General features: G+C 49.0%; 1 protein-coding gene across 1 annotated transcript; it reads left to right on the forward strand.

Annotated features, from left to right (window-relative positions):
* The first annotated feature begins 8,567 nt into the window (after positions 1 to 8,567).
* On the forward strand, positions 8,568 to 10,823 carry TENT5A (terminal nucleotidyltransferase 5A). The gene is made up of 2 exons (XM_009992562.2): positions 8,568 to 9,002; positions 10,044 to 10,823. Exons 1-2 carry the CDS (start codon positions 8,568 to 8,570, stop codon positions 10,821 to 10,823), a joined length of 1,215 nt encoding a protein of 404 aa, XP_009990864.2.
* Positions 10,824 to 11,634: the final 811 nt, after the last annotated feature.

Genomic DNA, 11,634 nt, shown 5'->3' on the forward strand with positions numbered 1-11,634 from the left:
ACAGCAGTGCACATCCACGCAGCATGGTGGCATCCTGTGGACACCAGAAAAGTCATTGCTTGCGAAGATGTCTGACATAAACTGTGATTTTCAAACAATGGCTTACTGGGGACATCAGAAACCAGATTTGTCTCTCCTAGCATGCACAAACGAACTGTGGTGCCTTCCAGCGGTTTGCTTCCTTGGAAAAAGATTCTCACATCCTTTTGGTCCATTGCTACAACATGTTTTGATTGTGTCCCGCTTGCACAGCCTTAAAAACGTTAGAATCGTAGAATCATAGAATGGTTAGGGTTGGAAGGGACCTCAAAGATCATCTAGTTCCAATCCCCCTGCCATGGGCAGAGACACCCTCCGCTACACCAGGTTGCTCAAACTCAACCTGGTTGAGTTTCATTCTTTCTTCTTCAAAGCACTTGGATTCTTTGTGTCTAGGCCAAAGACCCAGAGCATCTATACAACTCTAGATGACCAAAATCTGCTCCAGTATATATAATGGTTATGTATTGGCTGATGATGTAGGTGCAGCTCTAAAATGAACCCATTTTGCCTCCCTGAGAGCTGCTAGAGATAGGTAACTTTCTTTCACAGCAGCCTGCTATGTTCTGTAGTCTTGGGTGAGACACAAAGCAGTGGGGGATGCCAGCTGAGGAATTTATGTTGTGCCTTTGCCCAAACTGCTCTAAGTGTCACTTCAACAGCCGGTTTTAAACAGGAGGAGCACTCAATGTGTATATCTCACTTTTTGATAGTTGCTAAGAATTGCGTCCTGGGAATATACATGTCATTTCAGTGTACTGCAACTAAACCCAGTGCAAACACTCTTCGTCTGTGCAAATACGCCCTCTGACTAGGAACATTATGCACATTTTTAACAGTGAAAGTAATTAGGTAATGGAACAGATTTTCTGCAGTAATCCAGTTAATTTCCAGCCTTTATAGACTTTAATCAACACTGAAAGGTGCCCTGACTCCGTGAGGTGTCATAGTCTTGATAGTGAAAGTACTTGGTAAAATGGTTATTGTTTTGTAGTAGGTGAAACTAAATTGTGGCTTTGAATCAGTGAAATCAATTCTGTTTCTATGAACAGTAACCCAATTTCCGTTAGTTCACATTGTGTATTTTCACACTGCAGTTCGCTGTTCCAAAAGCAGGACAGCTTGTTTAAATCTGAAATGATGAGTTTCTCCAGCTCTCCTGAATAAAAAGGCAGAATGCTGAAATCCACTGGAGTATTCCCACATGAGCTTAATGCATTGTAGGATAAACAAACATGGAAAAATAAATTCGGCATAAAATCCTATCAGTCATAAGCAACTGGGATTGCATGAATGCATGAGTCATGAAACATTTGGGGTTTGTCTTTCTTATGTGGTAGAAAGACTGAAGCTTTAAACTCTCCCACATAACAATGAAAAATGTGGCCTCTGAAAGAAAAAAAAAAAGTTATTCTTGGCTGCCATATGATAGGAATACCTGGATCTTGTATGGTTCATTTTAATTGCATTTAGATCCCACGGGCCAATATAGGTTAAAACACAACAGTATCTGAGTGTAAAGTCTAATGAATCTGAGAGCATGGCTATTTTTTATGCAGGTGAACTAGAGGAGTTTTCCAGACCACACCGTCCTGCCCCTTACAGGGCAGGATGGCTGCCTGCCTGGCACAGAGGAGACGAGAGGCTTGCTGGTGCCTATGCCATCCTCTGCGTCTGACTACAGCCCCAGCTCTGAAAAATTCTGCTCAGGAGCTGACCCTAACACTTCTTCCTTTGGGAGCAAATGCTGATGGGTTTATCTAATCGAAGATACTTCTATTCACTGGCATATTTAGGCTATGAACTCCCCAGATGAGGCAGGGATATGTCTTTTGATGGATGAACTGTTTGGTGCCCTGATCTCTGATCTGGCCGGTGGTTGTTGCAGTGACACACACGTTGAATGCTACTATTTCATTTAACACACACTTTCTCAGCAGAATTGCAAAAAGCTACTGGCAGGCTTGTCAGAAAATTCTGATAATTTGGCCTGCTTTAAAGCGTACCTTTTCAAAACAACACAGTATTTAGTCCAAACATTGACATTTTTCCCAGGATGAGTAAAACATCTTTCCAGTAAAAACTGGCAGAGAGAAAATAAAACTAATAGCACAGTAGTACTTTGAAAGCACAAAGGTTTCTTTTATCTGTTTTCGAGAGATAATTTTCTAGATCTGATTTTCATTTTATTATAAGCACCTCAGTATTGACTATGCCAGCAGCCAATGCTAATTCCAGTACTAATTCCTAGTATAGACCATTCCATCACAAAATGTAATAATTTTTGATAGTGTAAGGCAAGGAAATAAATTTTGGAAATAAAGCAGTGGGAGCTACAGAATATCAAGGTATCAGAAGACTACTTTGCACATGCATGCAAGAGAAAGACAAGGTCTCTGAGAAGAGTTTTAAAATCAGTCTTTAGTACTCTTGTCAGAAAAAACAAAAACCAAAAAAAAAATCCCAACAAAACTAGTCTTTGAGCTCTGCTTCCACACTCAAGCTCAATTTTGCCCAGACTGGTTCCAAGGAAAGATATGAATGAATCAAGATTTGGAAAGAATTGCAAGTATGTCTGGTACAGATAAGGTCTTAGAGTTCATTTTGAAGATGCTTTGTTTTGTGCTATTGCAAATAGCAGTACTAGTCATTTTGGTACTTAAAGTTACTTCCACTAAGTCTCCATTTACCGTGGGCTGTTTTCCTGAAACTCAGGTTTTGGGCAGTGTATGTGTATGTACACGTCTGCGTGTAAGGGTGAGGCTGGGCTGTGTCTGGATCCAATGACTTTGTATTAATTCACGGCATTTCCTGTCCAACTCCAGAATTCTCCAAAATTCTGTCCTGTTGCCTGATGCCACCTCGCCATCTCCCCGCTCTCCGGTCTAGGGTAGCACCCCACAGAGAAGAGCCGAACACACCCAGCGCACTGGCAGTCGCCCAGCCGTGCTGCGGGGAGAGCGGGATGGGGCTGACGGCTGCCCAGAGCCACAGCCAGCAGCTGCACACGAGGTGATGGGGAGGGAAGGAATAGGGCACAATAGCCTGAATTCTCCAGAAATTCGTGTCTGGAGACGAGCTGATACATTCACATGCTATCTGGGTGGAGAACAGCTAGGAATATTCTTCAGTCATATAGCTGCTATTTCCAGCAAGATAATTGTGTAGCAACACAGAGAATAATAGAAAGAAGTTTTCCGGTGATTGCTGCCCAGTGATGTCTTTCCATCTCTAGCAGACAGAGAATAAAATTAGGTCAAGATCTCATTGTTAATGGTTTTGTTGCCCTTGGACTCTGTACGAGATAGGCCAAGCCAGCCATGCTAAGGCGTTATTATCCAGAGAGCTGCTGTGCCAGAGGTGGGAGGACGTGGGGCTGCCATACCTCCATGCAGCCGCCAGCACTCCCATCACAGCCGGGGCTGCCGAGGGGTCCCTGGGGCTCCCCTCTGCCCAGCCTGTTCGTCCACACTCGATATGCTGTGCATCCACCCACTGGACACTGTGCCTCTTGACACCCATCTTGCTACAGCCTATTGCTTTTTTAGTACATTTTCATTTTTAACATTGTCAGGAGGAGGTAGGAAAAAACACCATGATGGTACCTGCCATTTCTCATTCCACTACGAATAACTGCCCTTCATAGTTAAGGATTAGAAAGAAATGGAAGAGAGGAAGAATGGTATTACTAAACATGTGATAAAATTGTGCTGCATCTTTTTTCCAAACTTCTTCTGAGGGAGTTTTTTAGACCCCGTAGGCCCTTCCTAGGCTTCTTTGTTTCTGCCAAGGCAATCCGAGACAGAAGGCTGCTGCTTTTAATACCTAGCGATGATAGTAGTATTGATTTTGATTATGTTTTTAACAAAAACAAACACCTCTGGCTGAGTCAACACTAGCTTTTGGACTGAAGTAGCATTGCTGCTCAGAAGTGAATCCCCTGATTGTCCGTAGGTACCATATGTTGGCTCTGTTGGCAGAGCAACTGTGGCACAGAAACTCAATTCCTCTTGGAAAAAAAAACTAAACTGGAAGTTTTGTTCCAGCTGGGCACCAAATGGGCACCAATTCCTAGCACAGACATAGCTGAAGAGTCACAGTTTTTTGCTTTATTTTTTTTTCTGCCAAAGAAAGTACATTCCTGTTTTAGGCACCACGTCATGGGTGAAAGGGAGGCAGAATGACGTTACAGTCAAGGCACATGTAGTTCAGTCACGAAAATACTGACAATCCTTAAATTCAGCAGAATTCACCTAGACTGTGCGCTCTCTGCTATGCGGCCGAGCTGAATGAACAGCTCACACTGAGGACTTCATTAGACAAATATACACATATGCATACAGAAACATTTATTGCCATTAATCTTCATTTGTTCTTGAGTAGGACTGAGAGAATGGATGAGGTGAAGGGACTAATTGAACGATATTGTGCAAACGTATGGAAAGACATGATTCACATCGCACATCTTGCGTTCCTATTAATTGCTTGGGCAGTACAAACAACATGTGAGTAATACAATCAAAATTCTGTCAAAGAATTACTGCTCACATTGACAAGTTAAAAAAAAAAACTCTTTTCCTTCCAAAAATATGTACTTGTCATTAAAGGGACAGAGCATGGGCATGAGCTGAATTAATGCTTTTATTAGCAGCAGCAGCATTACCAGTATCAGTCATAATTAGAATGATCTCTGTAACTCATGCAAAAATTTCTAAATTTCTCTCAACATAATTCACCCTAATTCAATTGCTTGCTACAATTTTTAATGATTTCTACTGATTTAAAGCAACTTGGGCATTCATATTCAAGTAGAGCAGAAGAGTAAAAAACCTAGAGTATACAAGTACCCTAGATAAAGTACTGTGCTGATGGAGTCCTATTTCTCCTATATTTAGACAGTTTATAAAAAAAACATGCACTTTCTATCTATTGTCTATTAATCAGGGGAAGAGAAGTGAAAAGAATTGCACATCGACGCAAATAATTCTTAATTTATACAAACAGCGTGATGATTAATATCCCGTGTACCTTTCTGAACTGAGAAAGGGTAAATGCAAAGATTCTGGCTGGAAACGATTTCCCCTCTTCTTTCAAGTGAGTGGGAGGTGATTTGCAGGTGCTTACATGGAGGAAGGGAGGGTGAGGTGAGGGCAGGGCTTGGCTGGCCTTGCTCCTTCAGCGAAACCCTACAGTGTAAAATGGCTTCCTTCCAAACTGCATTCACCTTGTCTTCCACAGACCAGTATCCTCCAGAATCAACTTCTGCCTATTTTTCTTCTTAAGCGTGCAAGTAATAACAACTTAAGAGAGGTTAAAAAATCACACGTCACAGGGAAATGAAACGAGATGCGTATAAAATAGCATTAAACAGTGTAAATGCACCACTACATTCTGCAATATTTGAAATACTGCTAACATTTCATTGCAACGTGCTGAGAAACACAAGTTAAACGAGATGTAGACTATTTCTAGCCAGTTTCCTCAGCTTTTGGGGACGGCCTAGCTTGGTATAGGATGAGCCAGCAGGTCCAATCTTCGCCCTTGTAGAAGAAATCAGTTAACCGGCTGCAATGATATTGATAATTTGCTAATAAATAAGGATGTAATTACCTCCTTTGAAAGATTAAATCACGTGCTCTAGTAAGCTGTGGTTCACCTGAGTGAAGCCAGACTGGGAACGAGGAGATGCTCAGCTTGGCTGTGTTTTAACCTCCTCGAGTTTCCTAAATATGCACTGACAACCTCCCACACGCAGGTGGAGAGTCGAGGGTCCCTGTGCAGGCCAGCTGCTGCCTCTCTTAGTCTGAATATGTATATTAAATGAAGGCATAAGCTGGCAAACGCCATTTGAATTTTAAACACTTCCTGCTTCCTTTATTTTTTTCTCTTTTTCTTCTTTTTTCTCTTTTTCTTCTTTTTTCTCTTTTCTCTTTTCCTTTTTCTTTTTCTTTCTTTTTCTTTCTTTTTCTTTCTTTTTCTTTCTTTTTCTTTTCCTTTTCCAATAAATGCATTGGCACAGAACACTAAAACCTTTTCCCTGGCCAGCCGGGTCGCCTTTCCAGCGGGTAGGCTCGGAGCTCACCCGGCCACCACACACCCGGGAGCGGCACACGGGGCAGGGTGGGTGTTCCATCAGGGAAGCACAGGCTGAAGTCTCCCCCGCGTCTTGTCCCGCAGAGCACCTGGGATCAACTCGTGCTCCTGCCCCGGCGTTGTGCTGCCGTAATGAAGCAACAGGGAATTTGGCCGGTGAATCAAAGCTTAATTCCCCCTACACCCCCCCCCGCAACACACACCAAAAACAAAAACAAGCAAACAAAAAACAACAACAACAAAAAAACCCACACACCCAAAAAACTACAAAAACCCCACAACAAACCCACTCGCCGCTGTCAAGAGCAGCGCTCGCGCCCGGACCCCGCGGCTGCGCCCCCCCCATCCTGGGGGACCGCTAGCCCGGCAGGGGGCGCCCTTGCCACACGGCTGCGACCTGCGATTGCGGCCGGGGGGGGCGGGGGGGGGGGGTTCCCCGCCTGTATCGCCCCGCGCCCCGACCCGGGGAGGGGGAGAGGGGAGGCACCGAGCGCACCGAGCGGAACCCCCAGGGGTTTTCGGGATGGAGGGATAAACCGTGCCAGCTCGCCAGGGTCAGGGGTTTCCCCGTGCCCAGCAGGGCAGACTTTCCCCCACCACCCCCGCCCCCGGTCCCATCCTACCGCAGGAGGTAATGGAGGAGGGTGCTAAAAATGGGGGGGAGGGGGCGGTAAGCCCCGTCGGGTTCTTTCCCACACCGCCCCCCCCCTCCCCCGCCGCGAAGCGCCTGGTTCGGGAGGCCGCACGTCACGTCGCCGCGCACCCCCATTGGCCCGTCCTGCCGCGCGTCACAAAACTGCGAGCGGTGACGCAACGCCGTCCCCGTCCCCCCGCGTCCCGTCCCCCCCAACCCCGGTTATCTCCGCGCAAGCCGTGCGTCTGCATCGCGGCGCTGCGCGGGATGCGCACCGGAGCGGTCGGGGACCCTTCCCGCTGCGCCCGCCCGTCCTGGATTCCGCGGGTGCTGCTGCATCCGGGGGGGCTGCGCTTAGTCTGATTTAAATAATATTTAGATGTATATTTGGGACTTTAACAGGTGAAAGACAAGCAGATACATCCATTATTATTAAAGTAATTAAAATGCAATTGAAACATATATATATATAAGTGTATGTGGTATGTCGGTATTATACATGTTATTTTTCACGCTCTGCAGTTACTGAAGTTGCACTTTACAGGCAGGATGCTCCCCTGGAAGGCACTGACTCGTTCCTGCTCTTCGGGATCTCTTTTTTTCCCCCCGCGCCGGCGAGGCGGGAGGCAGGGCAGGAGGGAGGGACGGGCAGGCACGTCGTGATGCCCCTGCGCTGCCGCAGGCGGCTTTGAAAATCTCGGTCAGGAGCTGAGCAGCTCAAACCACACGGTCCGGGATCCTCGGCATCTGCTCGGAGCGGGGCCCTGGCCAAATTCCGGCGCTCTGGCATGAAGTTTGGCTGTGCCTGGGATGACCGGGAATGTCGGAGGGAGGGGGGGAGTAAAAAAGGCAGGGAAAAAAAACAGGGAATGAATGGCAGCGCGGAGCTGGGTGCCTGCGGGAGCGCATCTTGGCACGGCAGGAGTCGGGAGGGGGTCCGCGGCGAGGGGGGTTACACTTGTTGCCTTCCCCCCTCGGCGAGCGGCCAAAACCCTGCAGGGGAGAGGCTGCGCTGCGCGGGTTTTCCAGCGGGGCCGCGCGTGGGGCGGGGCGGCCGCGCTGCGCTGCGCTGGGCGCTCCGCCGGTGCGGAGGGGCGGGCCGCCCGTGCCGTGCCGGACCGGGCCGTGCCGTGCCGTGGCGCGGCGGCGGCGAGCCGGCGGGGCGGCCCGTGGGTGCGCAGGGCGTGGGCGTGCCGGGGGCACCGCCGAGGCCGGCCATGCAGATGGAGGGGGCGGGACGCGGGCGCCGTGACTCGGAGCCCCGGAAGAGCGGAGAAACCCCGTATAAAAACTACTGGGGACCCTTCCCGGGCAGAACTACGAAAGCTCCGGAGACGGCGGCAGCCCGCGGCGGCAGCGAGCGGGGCGGCGGGCGGCGCGGGGCGGCCTCTCCGGCGGCGCGGGGCGGCCTCTGCCCCGGCGGGGGCGCGGAGAGCGGCGCAGGCGGCGGCTCTGCAGGTCGAGCGCCTTCCCCTGCCCTGCAGCACCGCCTGGCTCCGGGGGGCTTTTTTCTCCCCTCCTTCTTTTTCTTCTTTTTTTTTTTTTTCCTTTTTTTTTTTTTTTTTTTTAATTTACTCTATAGGTGTGTCTCCCCCTCATTCCCGCTGGAAGGGGCGGTGGGCGCCGTCCGGCTGCGCGGGGCGGCTGCGGGGAGAGCGGAGCTGCGGCGCCGGCTGCGCGCCGCTGCTGACCGTTCGCTTTTCCTCCTCTTTTGCTAGGCGCGGAGGGAGAGGGACCCCGGGAGGGACAGTGAGGAGCCGGAGCGGTGCCATCCAGCCCGGGGAGGCGGCGGCCGCGCACCATGGCAGACGATGAGAAGGCCGGCGGCAGCCCCGGCGGGAGTTACGCGGGCGGCTGCGAGAGCGCGCACTGCAACGTGCTGAGCTGGGAGCAAGTGCAGCGGCTGGACCGTATCCTCAGCGAGACCATCCCCATCCACGGCCGCGGCAACTTCCCCACGCTGGCCATGCAGCCCCGCCAGATCGTCAAGGTGGTGCGGAGCCGGCTGGAGGAGAAGGGCATCGGCCTGCGGGACGTGCGGCTCAACGGCTCGGCCGCCAGCCACGTCCTCCACCAGGACAGCGGTCTGGGCTACAAGGACTTGGACCTCATCTTCTGTGCCGACCTCAAAGGGGAAGCCGAGTTTCAGACTGTGAAGGACGTGGTCTTGGACTGCCTCTTGGATTTCTTGCCCGAGGGGGTGAACAAGGAGAAGATCACGCCGCTCACCCTCAAGGTAAACCTTGCCCTGTGCCCAGGCGCCCGGAGCGGGCAGGTGTCAGCACCTGCCTGCGAGGAACGGGGTACCTTCCCCTCCGGGGATGGAGGGTTGCACTGAGGGACGCGGCTCCCCCACACACCCCGAGACCCACAGGGACCGTGAGTGATGTTTTCACTCCACGCTTAAAACCGAGGAGGAGTTTGCAGTAAAGCCTCCTGGCCTGGGCTCCTCAGGATTGATTAGTCTTTCCTCCCTCTCTCGCCTTTGATGCGCTGGGAGCCTTGACTTACCTGGGGCGTGCGTGTGCCAGGCGCTGCACATCTCCCAGCTGGGCTCTGCGGCAGCGTGGTTTGCCGGACCTGGTTCCCTGGGGTGGCTGGGGGGACCTCAGATGGCTTTAGTTATCTGCAAGAAGGAAACGACGTCCGCACGGCACGCTTTCTCATGTGCTAAGTGCTCCTGCGGAGAGGCATGTTCCCTCCTCTCTGAGACAGTTCGCTCCAGTTAATTAGGCTGAATGCCAAATGCCTTTAAGACTTTTCAGAGGGATTTTTTTGGAATATGGGGCAGATTTGTAGAACCTGCACTGAAAGAGCAGGATTGAGGGGAGTGAACGCTTGCTAAGTTGTTGTGTTGTTTTTTTGTTTTTTTTTGTGAGGAGGGGAGAGAGAAGTGGAAACCGATAAAAAGGATTTCTTATCTGATTATAGCGGTGACCTTTTTGTGTGTGGGTGCATGGATATTTGGCATGTGTGCCATGGGCTTCATGTGTAGATGCATTTAGAAGTGATTGAAAGGAGCAGTGTTGCCATATGCTTCCCTTGCACAACACGGTCCCAGCAGAACACCCTCCCTGATCATCCCCTTGCAATGACAGCACTCCCAAGGTCTCACATTAAGCATTTCTTCTCTGGTTTGTATCCACAGGCTCCAGGAAATCTTTTACGAAATGCAAGGATGGGGTGGAGTTGGGGGGGGAAATGCAAACAAAAGCAGTGGAGGGAAAATCTCTTGCATTTGTGTCTTCATTTGCTCATTTTGTCTTTCCAATTATAGGAAGCTTATGTGCAGAAAATGGTAAAAGTATGCAATGATTCAGACCGTTGGAGTCTCATCTCCCTGTCCAACAACAGTGGCAAAAATGTGGAGCTGAAATTTGTGGACTCTCTGAGGCGGCAGTTTGAATTCAGTGTCGATTCCTTTCAAATCAAGCTGGACTCCCTGCTGCTTTTCTATGAGTGCTCAGAGAATCCAATGACTGAAACTTTTCACCCGACTATCATTGGTGAGAGCGTCTATGGGGATTTCCAGGAAGCTTTTGATCACCTTTGCAACAAGATAATCGCCACCAGAAACCCAGAAGAAATCAGAGGAGGTGGTCTTCTGAAGTACTGCAACCTTTTGGTAAGGGGCTTTAGGGCTGCCTCTGAATCCGAGATTAAGTCCCTGCAGAGATACATGTGTTCGAGGTTTTTCATTGACTTCTCAGACATTGGAGAACAGCAGCGAAAGCTGGAGTCCTACTTGCAGAACCACTTCGTGGGATTAGAGGACCGCAAGTATGACTATCTCATGACCCTTCACGGTGTGGTGAATGAGAGCACAGTGTGCCTGATGGGACATGAGAGGAGACAGACTCTGAATCTGATCACCATGCTGGCCATCCGTGTCCTAGCTGAGCAAAATATCATCCCCAATGTGGCCAATGTCACCTGCTATTACCAGCCAGCCCCCTATGTAGCAGATGCCAACTTCAGCAATTACTACATTGCCCAGGTTCAGACGGTGTTCCCGTGCCAGCAGCACACGTACTCAACTTGGCTGCCCTGTAATTAAGGACCGAAATTAGTAGACCTGGTGGGGAGAACTTTTTCTAAGAGGTAGGAAGGGGCGACGCGCTCCTTTGAAATGGGGTGTTTTGTGCAATGATGATCTGCTCTAGTTTTCAAGCTTGGGCAAAGCTTGTGGTTCTTCTAATAAATAACGGGAGCACGATCGAGAAAGAGCCCCAAAATAATTGGATCCTACCCCAGAGCACAAGAGGCCTGTCATTAAAAGCAACCAGCTTCCCCTGAAGTAAGTGAGGGAGGAATGCTTGATGACAATATGGGTTGGCAGTATCTGCTCCCATAGCTTTGGCATAGAGAAGGTGGGAAAGCCTTATTTTCTTTTATTTTTATTCTTACTCTAGAATGGGATCTGCAAAAGGGAGAATATGAAAGAAACAAAACAAAAAAAAAACAACAAAAAGAAAAAAAGTCACAAAAAATTCTACATATATATTCAGGAATTAAAAGTTAGAGGCATAAAGCAGAGATAAGCTGAATAAAGATGTATATTGGAATTACTGCATTTGGGGCTTGCAGCAAGTGCCGTCTATGGATTGACCGTGTAGAATGTATTGCTTGCTTGACTAGAACGCTTTACCAGAAATAGCTTGCTCCAAATGAACAGTAGTGGATTGGTACAGTTATAAGAACAGAAACACGTACGATGACAAAGTCCATTATTTCCAGCTGTGTGCATGCCTCACATTTTAAAAATGTGAGAATGTGGGAAAGCCAGCTGTGGCAAAGAGAATATACTCAAGGACCAAAGATATCACAAATAAGTTATCCAAGCAAAGAAGATACAGGAGAGTATATAT

The sequence above is a fragment of the Tauraco erythrolophus genome, chromosome 2, assembly GCF_009769465.1.
Source record: "Tauraco erythrolophus isolate bTauEry1 chromosome 2, bTauEry1.pri, whole genome shotgun sequence".
Classification (NCBI taxonomy): Eukaryota; Metazoa; Chordata; class Aves; order Musophagiformes; family Musophagidae; genus Tauraco; species Tauraco erythrolophus.